This window comes from Stegostoma tigrinum, chromosome 1 (assembly GCF_030684315.1).
Source record: "Stegostoma tigrinum isolate sSteTig4 chromosome 1, sSteTig4.hap1, whole genome shotgun sequence".
NCBI classification, from domain to species: Eukaryota; Metazoa; Chordata; class Chondrichthyes; order Orectolobiformes; family Stegostomatidae; genus Stegostoma; species Stegostoma tigrinum.
Window position 1 is genome coordinate 28413262 of NC_081354.1, and position 16947 is coordinate 28430208.

The window sequence follows — 16947 nt, forward strand, 5'->3', positions numbered from 1 at the left end:
ATGTACATGGCTATATTATGTTCATGCTGACCTACAGGCCTGAGTGGGGTTGGTGGGAAGGAAATCAGGAAGAATCTCATGGATGAGGGATGTGGGTCAAGGAGCAGGATTCAACATGACTGGCTCATATCAAGTAAGGAACCAATAAGAATGCTGCAGAGAAATTGTACAAGAACAATTATTCTTTTATAACTGTTCATTCTTTTATAATGTTAAACGGCAAATATTTAAATAAACATTGGAGACATCAAATATTTAGTGGAACTTCAGGACAGGAACCTAGAGAAATTCTAAGACCAGATGGCATAATCTCAAAGTAAGGGGTCACCATTTAAATAAAATATGAAGAGGAACTTATTCTGTCAGATGGCAGTGAAGTAGTGAACTTCTTTCCATGTCAGTGATTTTTAATGATATTTTAGGAAAGCCTGTAACTCAACAGCACATGATGATCATTCTGTCTGACAATTTGAACAATGGCTCTTGAAATAGCAACAGTGTTTCAAACACTGATTAATCTTTCATTGTATTGTATGTGTGAGTGACATATTAGATCTTGACAAAAACTCATCTCTACTTACTGAGCAAGGACACAAGAAACAGAAGTGGGATAGATATATGGCCCATCAAGCCTTGTCTGTTATTCAATGCAACTGTGACTGATCTTGGGTTGAGATGGAACTTTACTGCCCATTCCCAGCATCCCTTAATTACTTGAGAAACCAAAAAATTCACTTAAAGCTCACCCTGCTTCAAATCCTTCCATGGCCGGTTTCTTCTGCACCTCATATATTCCTCTACTCCAATAATGAGATACCTGTGCTCCTTTAATTCAAGCCCCTTAATTATCTAAATTTTTGACTAGTCAATGTTTGGCGGCAGTATCACTAGCTGGGAAATTCTTACCTATACATTCCAACTCTACTTCTCTTTTATCCTGAATGATGCTCCTTAAAACCCACGTTATTAATCAAGCCTTTTGTCACCTATCCAAACAATTCTTTTTGTGACTTGATGCTAAATTTTGTTGAATCACGCTTCTTTGAAGTGTTTCGGAGTGTGCCATTGCATTAAAGGTGATACAGAAACAGAGACTGTCATTGTAAAGATCAGATGTATTGAGTTTCCGGTTGGAGGTTACTTCCAATTCTTTTCCCACTGTAACACTTACCTTCTCAATCGCATCTCAGGAGTGGGTTTGAGAGTCTTACTCCTGTTTCTTTGCATATTTGGAAAAGTCCCCAATTTATACATTTTCCCCTTATTAATCAAAAACATTTATATCACATACAATTAAACACAAGAGCTTAGATGAATTTGAGAAACAGAGAACATTAACTGATAGGAGATAAGAGATTTTCCTGTTTACAACGGTGAAGATGAGGCCCTGGCAATAGGTAATTACAGTGTGACAAGTTTATATTGAGTCTTACTGCAAATGTTGATGTGGGAATTTGGATTCGAAACACACAGATCTAACATTTTTAATAAATTGCACACCCACACAGATACAGGCCAACAGTCTGAGGAGTGATTGAGAATGTAAACCTTGTGGCAGGAAATAGGTACAGAAGAGTCCAGTCTTAAGTCAAAGGGCAAAGCATTTGTGCATACTGGTAGTCTGAAACATCTTGGCAGGGAGGATTCTTGGTTACAAAGTTAGAAAAGATGTGAAAATCCATGTGCCAGACAGAGGGAGCTCTAGTATACAAAAGGCTTGTTTGTGGATAACTTTGTAATTGTTTTAAGAACTTTGAAATTATGAATGATTTATATGAGCAAGTTAATTATTAAGCAAAGAATGTGCAGCAGGTCAAATACCTTAGGCTATTAAAGAAACTTCTAAGTTTTAAGTATTTTGCTTATTTTGTGATAGATTGGTTGCCTTTTTGTTTTAGAGTTATTTGATTGGATGATTTTTTAGATTGTTGATTCCTGACTATTAGTGGTTTTTGTATGTTTGAGAAAATCAGCATGGTTCATTGACCAGATAGTTGCTATCAATTCCAACCTGAAAAGTATACTACATTTTGCACCATACGTCCGTGACACTTTAGATATATACTAAACTTTAAAAAGTAGTATGCATGTATAATAAGGAGATAATTAAAAGAAATTGTGAAGTTTTTTTTGAAAGCTATTACACATTTACTTTAAGATTGCTTTGAATCTCATCAGTCGGTGTCAGAGCATTGCTGTGGACAAAAACTCACAACATATCAAGGTTAATCTTGTACATTAGTTTATGCCCCGGTCCTTTAGGAAAACACAAAGATTGCTTCGCCACATCCCATGAAAGTCAAAATTCAATGTTGATTTCTAGGAATTCCTCTTGTGATGAATAGCATGAAAGAGTTATGTGAGGTCACCGATTTAAAAAAGATGTAGGGCACAATCTTCACAGACGTCATGCACCATAGCAAGAAATTTGGGAAAAGTCAGGTGAGATGTCCATTTCCAGCAAGGACCTTCCTGCCATCAAGATAAAAAAAATCTTATTTTCTAACCAAGTATAGGACTTCCAGACAAGATTTTCACCAGTGGGTCATGAAAGGCCTAATTGTAAGGAGTATCACTCATTATCACCCTCATTACAACACAGTCTGGTCTCACTTAAACGCAGCTTCCCATTCTCCCATCACCGGATACAAAGTAGACGCCAAGAATTACCGACAAAGTCAGAGCAGTTAGTAGTGACTCCAACTTGCTGCTTAGGGTGGAATGTTCTTAGGATTTGATTGATTTTTGACTGGAGGTTTGTCACATGTACCTAGATACAGTGAAAAGTTTTGTTTTGTGTGCTGTACGGGCAATTTGAAATTTGATTTCAAATTCACTCCATTCAGAAGTCTAACAACAGCAGGGAAGGAACTATTCTTGAACTTGTTGGCATGTAATGATTAAGCATTTCTATTTTCTGCATGAAGGAAGAGATTATAACTGGAGTGGCAGGGGCCTTTGATGATGTTGGCTGCCTTTCTGAGGCAGTGAGAAGGGATCTGTGCAGACTTGATGGACCGAATGGCCTCTATCTGCATTCTAGGAATTTTATGATTGCCATCTTGTATAACCACCAGCAACATCTCAAGGCACACTACATGTGCAGTGGCTTCACTCAACCAACATTGGCATCTGACATGAAACAGTCCCACCATATCATCGTGGCACATATCTGATTCACTTAGGTACAGAAGGTAGGATGCTGCTTTCCCCAAATCTACCACGTCTAGGGCAAATATCACAAATCATGTCGGGGAAACTTCAAACTGCCAATGCTCGACAGGGTGCATTATGGCCTTTTAAATACGACGAGGAGGCCTGGAATTGCAAGATGTCTCAGTGGTGGCAACTGGAACTACCTACAGTCAATGAAGAGGCCGTTATCAGACAAGTGAGGTGCCATACAGGCATGATACTTAGTTAATGAGGTGAGACTGGGATAATCATGAGAGAAAGGTTGTTCGGCCTGGCATCCACAAAACTTGACACAAATGATATTTAGCTTATTTCCGGTCAGATTTAGCTATTGAGCTGTTTACAACAAACCTAACTTTTCCTCAAAATCTTCAACAAATGGTAAACAAATAGAAGGCCATTACATCTTGTCATGTTCAGTGCAATATATCCATTTAACAAAACAACCACAAAACTAGACATTAAAAACTCAGCCAATAGGTTGAATAGGTAAGGTAGAGAGAAGGCAAATTTCTTTAAAATGATCGGTTTGCTCGACGTCACATAAAATTGCCGTGATCCAGAAATCAAAATATTCTTGCTCTCAAAATTAGAATTTGCAACTTCTGCGGTTTATTTTTAGAAAACTCTGTAGAAATTGGAATTAAGTTGTAATAAAGATATAGAGTTGAATTTGGCCAAATGAAGGTTCCTGTCTGTGAGCTCTCATGCAGTTTTATGATACTCACCTCTTAAGTGTGCATACTGTATCTTTGCAGTGATGGTCTCATACAATTTTACACTGAGCAGTGGCTGAAATGCTCAGTGATGCCAAGAATGGAACTTTCCAGCAATTGACCAGCTGCACACCAGTTCAAAGATTGCAAGCCAGGAGCAAACATTCACAATGCAGGTGTTTAAGGATGCCCATGTAATGAGGATGATAGAAGCAAAACAGCACCCCAGTTTGCCGGAAGGGACCGGGAGGTTCTGAAGGATGCACTGGAGGAGATGAGGGCTGTGCTCTTCCAGCAGGAATATCAGAGACACCATGTATCAGGCTCTGCTGAAGATGTCACACAGGTCAGTGTTGATTTCATGTTAAAATGAGGCCAGAAACCTGCAAGACATGGGAATCTATCATCTAGCTGTGATTCCCCTTGGATAGGCCAAATAGTGGCCACAAGGCAGGGAAAATGCTACTAGAACGACAGCAAGTTTTTAGGTGAGAGAGGCAGAGAGAGAGAGACAGCGAGAGAGAAAAAGAAAAAAATGAGAAAGAAGAGAGAGAGAGAGAGAGAGAAAAGAAGCGTGATTGAGAAAAGAAGTGTGTGAGAGAGAAAAAGAGTCAGAGAGAAGGAGAAAGAGAGTGAGCTTCAAATGGGGTGCTATTGCATAAGGGTTTCCTTTGGATGCAGTCTAAGCCACACAGTGCTGGCTTCCTAGTCTGCTCCAGGTAGTTGGCTTAATCCTCCGGGGGGTGGAAGGCTGACTGGAAAATTCCAGCCAGCTTCCGATAACATGTCTCCTTACATCTTGAAAGAGCCATATTTCATGACTTTCTATGTGTTGGTAAGTGGCTCTGCCATCCAAATCCCATCTCTAACAGCAAGGTTTGATGCTGGAAAACTGCTAAACTGGTCAGTCATGGGAAATTTTCTATCTTCCCTTCATTATGCTCACTCCCTGAGTAGGAATAAAACTCCAGACCTTGGTCTGATCTGTAATAAAATATGTACTTTTCAAATTAATGATGCAAGTACAAATTGTTACTCATGTTCTTCACAATGCTCTTGTCCTTTCGCTTTTCAGTACTGTTTGTTAATCCTTTATTTGAAACATTGGACTCAAAGAAGAGAAAACATAGATAACCAAACTGCTAAGGTTCCTTTATGATATTGTATTGCCATTAATCTACACATGCTTCTAAATAAATTTTGAGAAGCAATGGAAATATGGCATTCAGCAGTTGCAATATACAAGGAATAATGAAAAGTGTTCCATTCCTTAGACAAATCACATGCATGGGAATATATGAAGCTATGTCAACACAAAACTCACTTCAACATGTTTATATTTACTGTATTTTCTGCTTTCCCCTCTGCAGGCAGTGACTAATTCTGACCTACAATTCAATAGCAGCAGCATCTCTAAGTGTATGTCCTTGTCATACAAAGTACTGAGTACAGCAGCCTTGTCTTTTTGGGCTGAGGCAGTTGAGGTTGATTCTGTCCTCACCTGACATTTACATCCTCATTTTCCACTAGGACTCTCAAGAGTGTCAATCAGGGCTGAGTAAACTGCAATAAGAGATAACAAAGTGTGAAGCTGGATGAACACAGCAGGCCAAGCAGCATCTCAGGAGCACAAAAGCTGACGTTTCGGGCCAAGACCCTTCAGCAGAGTATCTCTGAGTAAACCGCAATGTTTGTTTTATGCCTTTCTCCAAGGCAGTGCTCCAAAAACTCATTCAAACATAGAAAACTAATCCAGCACTGAGCACAGGATCTGGATTCTTCTTGGATGACATAGCTCAACATCATTTGCAACACTTAGCAATTGAGACATTAGGAAGCCCAATTGTAACAGATTGATCCAGGACAAAAAAACTTGATCTCTAAAGATGCCTTTGTTTCCCCACCCACAAGAGATACGATTTCTTATATTCATATGGACCTAATGCTCCAAAACTGTACATTTCCTACAAATTGCAAGTGATTAGAATGTTGGATTCTCAAATATCACGCTAAAAGCACTCAGAGGCAAGTTAAAAGGAATTTTTCTTATCTCACCCAGGAACATTTGTAAAAGTAATGGAGGCTGGCATGGTATATAGAAATATAAAATCATTATAGTGAATAGACGTAGACATCAATATCATTGAGCAAACTGGTGAGCTTTGAGATAAATAAAAACATAGGCATTATACAAATCGGAAAAATTATAAAATTTAACAAAACCTTACCAGTTTTGGAAGAACTACTCTGAACATGCATTCTTTGTAAATGCAGATTAACTGGAATAAATTCAAGCTTCTTCTCTCCTCTGCTGCAGCTTGGTTTAAATGATGACCCTGCAAATTAAACATACACTTCATGATTTTGTCAGCCAGCTGAGGTGCATAACATTTAACAGATAGCCTGGTCTACGTTGATATTGAACAGCTGCTTCAAGATGAGGGGGTTCTCTAACAACACAGATAGTCAGTACTGAGCAGATTCCACTGCCCAAGAGTGACAACAAGCAATGTGCATGTTTTGCCGTTCATGATTAGTATTTTCTGGCTTTCTGCCTTTTCCCACAATCTCTTGTTTAATTGCATTAAACACTCAATAGAGAGGAACCGCAATAAGCAAGGTGACTGAAACTATCCGTGCCCATTTATCTGAAGTATATTTAGGCTAGTCAGGGACTTGGTGAACAAGTCTCTACTGACAAAATTGAAGACAATATGAAGACTAACTAACATAGTAGGAAGGTATAGGCACAAACTATCAGATGAGCAGGATGATTAGTAGCTATTAGACTGAGGTAAGCGATATGAGACCATAAGAAAAATGAAATGTACAACTTTGATCTTTTTTTGTGCTTACTTTCAATATTGTAGTTCTAACTGACTATTTTATAACACAACCATATCTTTAAAAAAGTAATGTCAGGGTATAAACAATGCCAGCCTATTTGTCAGCAGTGTTCATTAGATGTCATACAATGGTCAAAACTCTGCCAGTGAAAACATTTAATTGGAGAACAGAAGAAACAATAAACCGGGGCAACAAATGCACTAGTGTGCTTCAAGCCCCCGCATTCTGCTCTAATCTTTAAAAGATCTAACAAGCCTCAGCGCTCCCTACATTGTAGCAACATTGTACATTGTAATATTACATTGACAAACTACATCAGGAATCTTAACAAGCTTTTGATGGTGATAACTTTGGGCATTTGAGGGATAATCCAATAAATGCCAGTTTATTGGAATAAACAATTTAACTTAGAGGGTCTACATTATCCATGAAGAATTAAGAATGTTCTTAGCTTTAGGTCATAATATTATGTGAATTCTAATTTATCTGCCTGCACAATTCAGTGTTTCAAATGTCCTATTGTCAAATACATGAATGCTTGTAATAAAACATTTTTAATCTTTATCATCTTAAGTAAACAAATCTGTTGGAAAATGTATACACTGAAAAAATAATACACTAAAAGTAAACCACCAAGAATACAAAATATCAAAGATAAAATTCATCAATAAAGATTTATATGCTCTCAAACCACGAAGACAATGCAAATGAATAATAAGAAATTAGTTCACAAACTTAAAAAAAAATCAGTCAGGACAAAAAAAAACATCGGGAGGGAGTTCTTAGTTTAAAAAAATGAAATCTAGTGCTCTGGGATAGCAAATAAACATGCTATCATACACTCCACACTCAGATTGACTTTATCCTCTGGCCTTGTCTCAGTGAAGAACTCATCAGTTAAGATCATATGCAGAAATACCTCTGTACTGAACTGGATTTGATACACAATCACTGAAATTGTACTTTCATAATGACAAAGTCTAAAATATTCATCAAATTGTTAATTCTCATCTATAGACAAAACAATTACAAAACTAAATAGTGGACAAAATTTATAGCAACTTAAGTATGTTTAATACACAAAACAGCAAAATTAATTTATACAAGTTAAAACAATTGCATCTGTGATTGTGAAACCTATATTTTAGAGATGATCTGGCCATGCTCAAATAGGCAAGAACAGAACCAAGCAAAGGTGGCACACCAATCTGGGCAAATAAGGTTCCAGAGTAGTGTATAAAATAAGGCTCCAGGGTAGTGCAGAACAACATGGGACACTGCATTCTGGTCAGTGATACGTTGTTTGTGACTTCTATTAGATACTTTCTACTACTATAGAAGGGGCTTGGGTTTGACTGAAGGAAATTAAACAGGATGTTATGTCAGAAACAGGCATAGATCTGGGAAATGGCAGCACAGTCAAATATTCGGACAAGATAAAGGTGAAGGGACACAAAACAGTCGTTTGTGAAGGTAGATTAACCGAGCTTTATCAGAGAAAGCACTTTGGTTTAGAAGAGAATTTTGTACTTATGATTCCTACATGATATATCTTAAAACCAGTAATGAAAGTGCAAATCTGAAGAATTTTTTTTCAAACTTACAAGGCTAAGATATCTAAGTAGATTGAAAAACATTAACAATTTGACTAGCATTCTGAGCAGTGTGTAAACACATGCTCAAATTGGAAGAGCAATTGCTCCCCTTAAATTGTTGATTTTGAGGAGAGGAAGGATACCTTCTGTAGAACAAATTTTATGGGAATGGGTGTCCAAAACAACCAACAAGGATTCAACAAAGTACAATGTTAAAATAAAGTTTAATCTCCAGCATTCTTCTAAAGTCTTCAGCCTTCTTTAGATCTCAGGTGAATAATTAAGAAATGTTGCAGTCATGATATCTTTGCAGGTGAATATTGCCATTCCCCTTGCTCCATAAATGTGACAAAGAAGCAGTAAATTCTGAATTTATCTTACTGGAATTGAACAGCCAGACAAATTAACCTCTTCGCTCATCCCTCACTCTGGTGCGTTATACCTGAGAATTTATTGAGTTCCGTAAGCATTTCTTTGTAGCTGCTAATCATGTGCTGGTAATGGATGGTTACATTTTGTCGCAGTGTGTCCCAGTGAGCGGAAAGCTCCCCCAGCTCTTCCAGATCCTGCAACCTGATACATATATTGAACAAGAACAATTTTGATCATCAATTTCAATTACTGTATTACCAGACAGCAGTAAATTTCCATTAAAAGCAACATGTTATGCAGAACAAAAACATTACAATATGAAATGAAATACAAAACCCTAACATGTGACAGATGGTCTCGAAATGTTTCTATTGCACAGCTGCTGAAATTGGAACTTATTATCTCCTAACATGTCACTCCCTACAACAAGCACAGATCTGATTCTCACAAGTCAAGAACACAAACCATAAATATATTTGGTCAAAATGAAATTAACTTTAAGTAAGCAGTTTACCATTTTCTTTTCTCTGTCTATGAAGAAGTCAGCTTAAGTTATCAGTATAGCTACAAAAGGGCTTGCACATTTTTCAGTGTTTCATCCTTGAGATTCTGTCTTGAAAATGCTTTACTCATAGAATGTATAAAAGTACATTAGAAAATGCAATAATATTAAACTTCTTGACATACAGTTTGTTCCATTTCAATTGCACCTACACAATTGCAATACTCTTGATATGCATAGAGTACATTCCATATCAAGCATGCAGCCAGCGGCATAACATTTCAGATGGAATGTTACAGTAAGTGCAACAGAATTCAACTTTTCTTCACACAGTATGTTGCACACGAGGAACTTCAAGACAATATCTTGAAACTCTGAGACACACAGGTTATTTGACTGTAGAAAGCAAATCCAAACTTCTCCTTTGCCAAAATTCAAACACTGAAATTTTCTAATCATTGTTATTAAACTATGATTGAGAGAAGGAATCCTGCCTAATTCATCACCTCGAAGATCCAAGGAGGGATCAACCAAAAACTATCTCTAAACTATCCTAATATTCCTACTATCTGTAAACCAAAAACTTTGTTTGGGACAAGTTAACTTGGATGAGACTTTGCAACTTGTCTCACCTGCATGGCTCAATTATACAGTAAGAAGAACAGTACTTAAAGAAAAAAAATGAGAACTCCTGCAGTAAATTTTCTTTACTTGTTTCTTCAATGTTAATGAAAATTGTTTACAAGAGCAGCATAATTATACTCATAAATTAAAATGCATCCATTGCCAACTGGCCTTGTGTCAAAATCTTCACAATTCAATGAGTTATCACAAACCCAATTTAAATTATTAGTCCCAGCTTATGTTCCCTTTTGAAACGTCTTTGCTATTTTAGAAATGAAAACTAATGACGCTTAGTCTTATGTTCAACAAAGTTCTGCCCAAGTCCAGAAAGTTTTTATATAATTCAACATTTTGGAAATTAACTCTTGGTCTGTTTCAATTCTGTATGTACAGTGGGTAAGAGGGCATCTTTCTTTTTGCTTAATTTTTGTTTAGTTCATTAATTCCTCTTTTCTCACAGAAACTAGAATTCTCCACTTGTGATGGAAGTTACGATTTGAATTTTCATTTTATGTTAGCTATTCCTCAACAATTCTATTGTGATTTCTACCTGATTTATTTGGGATTTGAATCAGTTTTTTTCCAGGTTGTCTCTGGCTTCTCCATTCCAGATCTAGCTCTCATCTACGACCATAAGACCATAAGATCTAGGAGCAGAATGAAGACAATTGGTCGCTTGAGTCTGCTCCATTCAATCATAGCTGATTTGTTTCTCAACAACATCGTCTCACCTTCTCCCCATAACTCTTGATCCACTCACCAGTCAAGAAGTTATCTATCTCTGACTTAATGCAGTCAATGACTTGGCCTCCACAGCCCACTGTGGCAATTAGTTCCATAGGTTAACCACCCTCTGGTGGAAGAAATTCCTCCTCACCTCAGTTCTAAAGGGTCATCCCGTCACTCTGAGGCTGCTCATGAAGAGTTCAGTAAACCAGAAAACTTGATTCTGACACTGACGAGGAGCCTGAGAATGCAGGCTTGTTATAACGTTAATCCTGTTAATGAACTGATATTTATCCCATTATTTTTGAACTAATTACAACATTGATTGCTTTGCCAGAGTTACATATGCACTATTCTATGAAGGACAATAATCAATTTAGAACAATCAAGAACTTGGATTTTATGACCACATCTAAACAAAATACTGGGTTTTATGATATCGTAGAATGTTAGAATCCCAACAGTGTGGAAAAAGGCCATTTGGCCTATCTAGTCCACATCAACCCTCTGAAGAGTTAATGTTTCAAGTCTCGTGACGCTTCAACAGAACTTCATTGGTTTTGTTGAACAGTCACCCTACTCGTAATGCTAACTTTGTTTTCTCCCCACAAATGATACCAGAACTGCTGACTACTTCCAGAAATTTGTTTTGTTTCAGATCTCCAAAGTCCACAATTCTTTGTTTTTCCCTAAAATATTAATGGCATCACAATAGATAAGGGATAAGATTGAATGAGATACCAGAATAGTATTCAACTTGCAAAACCATGGTACAACAGCAATCAACAAGGTAAACAGAGACGTTACCTATTAAAGAAAAAGGAGTACAGGACAAGTTAAGCAAATTGATGTTTATTCTGTGCATTGTTCTGTAGGCCACTTCCAATACTACACAACACTTCCAAAGTACTGTGTCTAAATCTGGTCACAGAATCACTTAATGGAATATCAGGATAGGTGATAGAGCAGTAGACCTTAAAGTGCACCTTAAAGGAGAAGAGAGAGGTAGAAAGATTTATCAAAGAAATTCTAATTCTTGGACAGCCAAAGGCAAGGCCCTCAACAGTACTGCAAACAAAATTGGGAAAATGCAAGCAAGAAGAATTATATGAGCACAGACATCTCACAGGAGGTTATAGCGATGGGCCCACAGAGGGATCTGTAAACAAGGACAAGACCTTCAAAATCAAGGTATCAAGTTGAGTGGCAATCCAAGGATGATGGACAATCCTTTGAAAACATGGGCCAATAAAACATTCATCTGCCAGTAACAGTTTATGTAGGTATCAATCTCAAAATGACATTCGCAGCATAAGTGAGAGCATAACACATTAAAAAAAAACAATAAATATGTATATTCTTTTGTACCTTATTCAACTGACCTTGACTGTTGGAATCCAATCATGTCAAACAGACCAAACAAAATGCATTGGTGAATAGTAACTCAAAAACATAATAATTTACTGTTTTACTGTGAAATTTATTTAACTGAAAAAATAAATATTTCTCAAATATCAATAAAACCTGCAATATTTTAGTACTGAATATTCTCAATTCAGATTATGGAGTTTGGGGAACAGTTGGAACTTTAAGTGCCTTTGTCATATCATTGAGCAGCAGAAAATTTCAAAATATAAACTGACGGCATATCATTATGTGGTCTACTCCAAGTAATTATTGACTTGTCAAGCGAATTATGCAATGCTGAATATAACATACTTGTCAGCCATATATCAGTTCCATCTCTGCAGCTGTTTTGTTTTAAACAGTCGTTCATCTACGACAGTGGTGAAAAATTGCCCAATAAAAACAAGTGCCTTAAATCTCTACTTCTGTCCCTACCAATATTAAATTATTATTTGAAATAGTGGAAGGTGAACAGTGACCAATTTTTATTTGCTTAGAGCTCAAATTGTTTCCAGTATTTTAAAATGTAGTTTACATATATAGTATGACAAACAAAGAATGATTTACAACAACAGATGTAGATTGGCACTAATTTAAATAAAATATTGATGATAAACTCTTTGATTTAGGACCTAAACCGCTTGGATATTATGATTAAAATTAGTGGAGTTTTTAAGACATCTGGTGAAGTCTTCATTCAGTAGTCAAATAGTAAAGGCTCTCAATTCTGACCAACTCTCACCAATAACATTTTGTAACACGTGGGGGTGGCACGGTGGCTCAGTGGTTAGCACTGCAGCCTCACAGCACTAGGGACCCAGGTTCAATTCCAGCCTCGGGTGACTGTCTGTGTGGAGTTTGCACATTCTCCCTGTGTCTGTGTGGGTTTCCTCTGGGTGCTCCGGTTTCCTCCCACAGTCCGAAGATGTGCAGGCTAGGTGGATTGGCCATGCTAAATTGTCCATAGTGTTCAGCGGTGTGTGGGTTATAGGGGGATGGGCCTGGGTCTGGGTGGGATGTTTCAAGGGGCAGTGTGGACTTGTTGGGCTGAAGGGCCTGTTTCCACACTGTAGGGAATCTAATCTAATCTATACTAGAGTAAATATTATATCACTGATTTCCTGATTCGTGATGAGCAAATGTCTATTTGGCCTTAAAAAGAGACACACATCAAAACACCATTTCAAAATTGTAAAATGTGCAGTTAAAGTTAACCAAAAAACAACCATACCAAATGATGGTTTTTGCATGTACTTTGCCTCACATTGTGTTGGTAACCTACAGGAAAACCGGCCAATTAATAGAGAGAATGTTGAATTATTTGAAAAATAAAGTAGCAATTCTTTTCTTTTTAATACTGAACTGTTCCAAGGTAAAATTCTTTGCAAACAGAACCCCTCTGGTTCCTTTTAGAGTGTCCATTCTTCATACCCGAGCCTGCTCTTACATGTCAATAATCTGTTTGGCCAAAGAATGCAAAACAAGTTTGAACTTGTACACAACTTTTTAAGATTGTGATCAGGAATGGAAACCTTGATGGATGTGCTTCTCCTTAAACTCAGGAAACTTAAGTAAGTTTGGGTACGGCACCAGCATCCTGCTAAGCCAATGAGCATAGACCTAAGTATAGAATCCCTTTCAGTCAGTACAGATCACTATATGAAGCATTTGTTTACTGGTTTTTAAAGTGTTGTGACTTGATGGATTTAACTATAGGATTAGAATTGGAAATATTGATCGTGTTTATGCCCAGGATTGAGATAACTGCTCTATTGCAGCGAATTACATCACCAGTCACCCATGTTAATTCTTTACCTATTCCATAACTTTAAATACTTTTGATGCATTCATAACAAGGATTGTTCTACATATTAAACCGTGTACATTATTTGTTAATGTATGGCTTCTAAATTAGCAACAGACTTTTGAGAATACCCAGATTGTTGACTTTTTCATAGCTTTCTTTCAATTAAAAAGATTCCATTGAACTGTTCCAGAAGCATCACAGATCATGGCTGTTCAGTATTCTACAATCAAATCTCTTCAACAGATTATTGGTAATGGCCTGTTTGATTAGCTTTTGCTTAGCCATTTTTCCACAAATAATAGTTTTACTGATAAATGAATAAATCTGTAGTACAATCCAAACTTTTTAATTTAAAAATACACTTGCTTCGTTGTGCAGGAATCAAGCTGTTCATATGATTGTGCCCAGATGTTTAACTGCCAGAAAAGTGAAATTACTCTGAATTACAACTAGTGTGCATTAGAAGTGCCTTAATGTTGAATAAATTGGTGTGCTAGCTCTAATGGAGCATTAGAATAATTTTTCCTGGGGTTCCAAAATTCATCTTGGTAGGAGTTCAAAACATAGAAACCCCAGGATGCACTATGGTTTAGGAAAGGCTTTTACAGCAGTAAGGAAAACGTACAAATTTACTTTATTCCAAACTAATCTGTACTCATAGTGAGAAGGAACAATCAAAGCCGGAAAAGGAAAATAATGTACATTGTTACCACAAATAGCAAAATAAAGTTAAAAAAAGTAACCAACAATAAAATGTAATTAACCAGCACCTTTAATGTAATAGACTTCCCAAGGCAATTCATTTTAAAATGAAAAATGAAGCAAGCTACATAGGAAAATACTACAGCAGATTGCCAACAACCTGGTTAAACAGGTAGGTTTTAAACAGTGTCTTAAGGGAGAAAAGATGACAGAGATCAGAGAGATGAAGGATGGAATTCCAGAGATCGGCACTGAGGAACCTGAAGGCATGGCTACCAATGATGGAGCAATTAAAGTCAGTAGTAGTCAAGAGGCCAGTGTTCAAGGAGTACAGGCATCTTAGAGGCAAGAAGCAGCCAGGCTATTGAGGGATTTGAATAGAAGGATGAAAATTTTAAGAATGAGACATTGGTTGCTCAGTACAGGTCAGTCACCACAGCGGTGATGATTGAATGACACTAGGTGCAAAATAGGATAAAGGTAACAACATATAAATTTGGAAATGTTAAAAATAGGACCAAGAGTAGGCTAATCAGCCCCTTGGGCCTGCTCTGCCATTCAGCATAAATCAGTGGTTGTTCAAACAACGCAGTACACTTTGATTCCTTTCACTCAAAGAACTATAACTAGTTCCTTCTTGAAAACATTCAATGTTTTGGTCCCAAATGATTTCTGTGGCACAGAATTCCATAGGCTCACCACTGTCCGGGTGAAGAAACGTCCTCTCATCTCAAATGCCCATCCCCATATCCTTAAACTGTGACCCCTGGTTCTGGATCCCCATTTGCTGGGAACATTCTTTCTGAATTTACACTGTCTAGTCTTGTTAGAATTTCTATGCAACCTCCCCGCACCCCCAATTCTTCTAAGCCCTCATGAAAACAGTCCCAACTGATTCAGTCCCTCTTCATATTCATACAACAGTCCTCCCAACTCCGGAATCAGTCTGGTAAACTGTTACTGCATTCCATCCATGGGCAGAGCATTCTTCCTTAAGTAAGGATGCACACTGCATCCAATACTTCTAGATGTGGCTTCGTAAGATCCTGTACAATTCCGGCAGAACATCTCTACTCCTGTACTCAAATCCTCTTGCTATGAAGGCGAACATACCATTTTCTTTCTTCACTGCCTGCTGAACCTCCACACTAATTTCAGGGACTAGTGTTCAAGGACACTTGTTGCACCTCTGGCTTTCCCAATTTCTCACTTTCAGATAATAATCCACCTTCCCACTTTTAGAACATAGAACATAGAACATAGAACAATAGAGGTATACAAGATAATGAGAGGCATAGATAGAGTCGATAGCCAGAGACTATTTCCCAGGGCAGAAATGGCTAGCACGAGGGGTCATAGTTTTAAGCTGGTTGGTGGAAAGTATAGAGGGGATGTCAGAGGCAGGTTCTTTACGCAGAGAGTTGTGAGAGCATGGAATGCGTTGCCAGCAGCAGTTGTGGAAGCAAGGTCATTGGGGTCATTTAAGAGACTGCTGGACATGCATATGGTCACAGAAATTTGAGGGTGCATCCATGAGGATCAATGGTCGGCACAACATTGTGGGCTGAAGGGCCTGTTCTGTGCTGTACTGTTCTATGTTCTATGTTCTATGTTCTAGAACAGTACAGCACAGAACAGGCCCTTCGGGATAACCTCATAATTACCTACATTATATTTCATCTCCCACTTACTCAACTTGTCCAAATCACACTGACACATCTCTACATCTTTCTCACAATTACCCCCTGCACTCAGCTTTGTGTCATTAGCAAACTTGGAGATATTACGTTTATTCCTTCATTTAAATCAAAAGTATGTGTTGTGAATAGCTGGGATCTAAGCATTGATCCCTGCAGTATTCCATATCCCACCAGTCACTGTACGCCACTTGGTAAAGGTCATATTTATTCCCACTCTTTGTTTCCTGTCCGTGAATCAGTTCTCTAACCATGTTGGCATGCTGCCCCAATCCCATGTACTTTAATTTTACATACTAATCTCTATGTGACAACTTATCAAAAGCCTTCTGAAAGTCCAAGTAAACCACATTCACTGGGTCCCCTTTATCAACTCTCCCAGTTAGATCCTCGAAAAACTCTAGTAGATTTGTCAACCATGATTTCTTTTAGTAAACGCATGCTGATTCTGTCTGATCCTGTCTTTATTTTCCAAGTACTCTGCTGAGAAATCTTTTGTAATAGAGTCTACTATTTTCTCCATTTCCAATATCTTAGATTGAGGCGTATAAGAGTATTAAGGGATTGGGCACTCTGGAGGCAGGAAGCATGTTTCCGCTGATGGGGGAGTCCAGAACCAAAGGATACAGTTTAAAAATAAGGGGTAGGCCATTTGGAACAGAGTTGAGGAAAAACTTCTTCACCCAGAGAGTGGTAGATATATGGAATGCTCTGCCCCAGAAGGCAGTGGAGGCCAACTCTCTGGATACTTTCAAGA

At 37.7% G+C, this 16947-nt stretch overlaps 1 protein-coding gene across 9 annotated transcripts in view; it reads right to left on the bottom strand.

Moving 5' to 3' along the window:
• Positions 1-16947, bottom strand: part of inpp4b (inositol polyphosphate-4-phosphatase type II B) — a 698832-nt gene that overhangs the window by 165100 nt on the left and 516785 nt on the right. For all 9 annotated transcript variants that reach the window (XR_009443252.1, XM_048533451.2, XM_048533444.2 and 6 more), the window contains 2 exons: positions 8796-8926; positions 6140-6247 (listed from right to left, as the gene is read on the bottom strand). Coding sequence is in view for 8 of the 9 variants with exons in the window: in XM_048533451.2 (XP_048389408.2) it covers positions 6140-6247; positions 8796-8926 (239 nt within the window). In the remaining variant the exon portion in view is untranslated. The remainder of the gene's footprint in view (positions 1-6139; positions 6248-8795; positions 8927-16947) is intronic.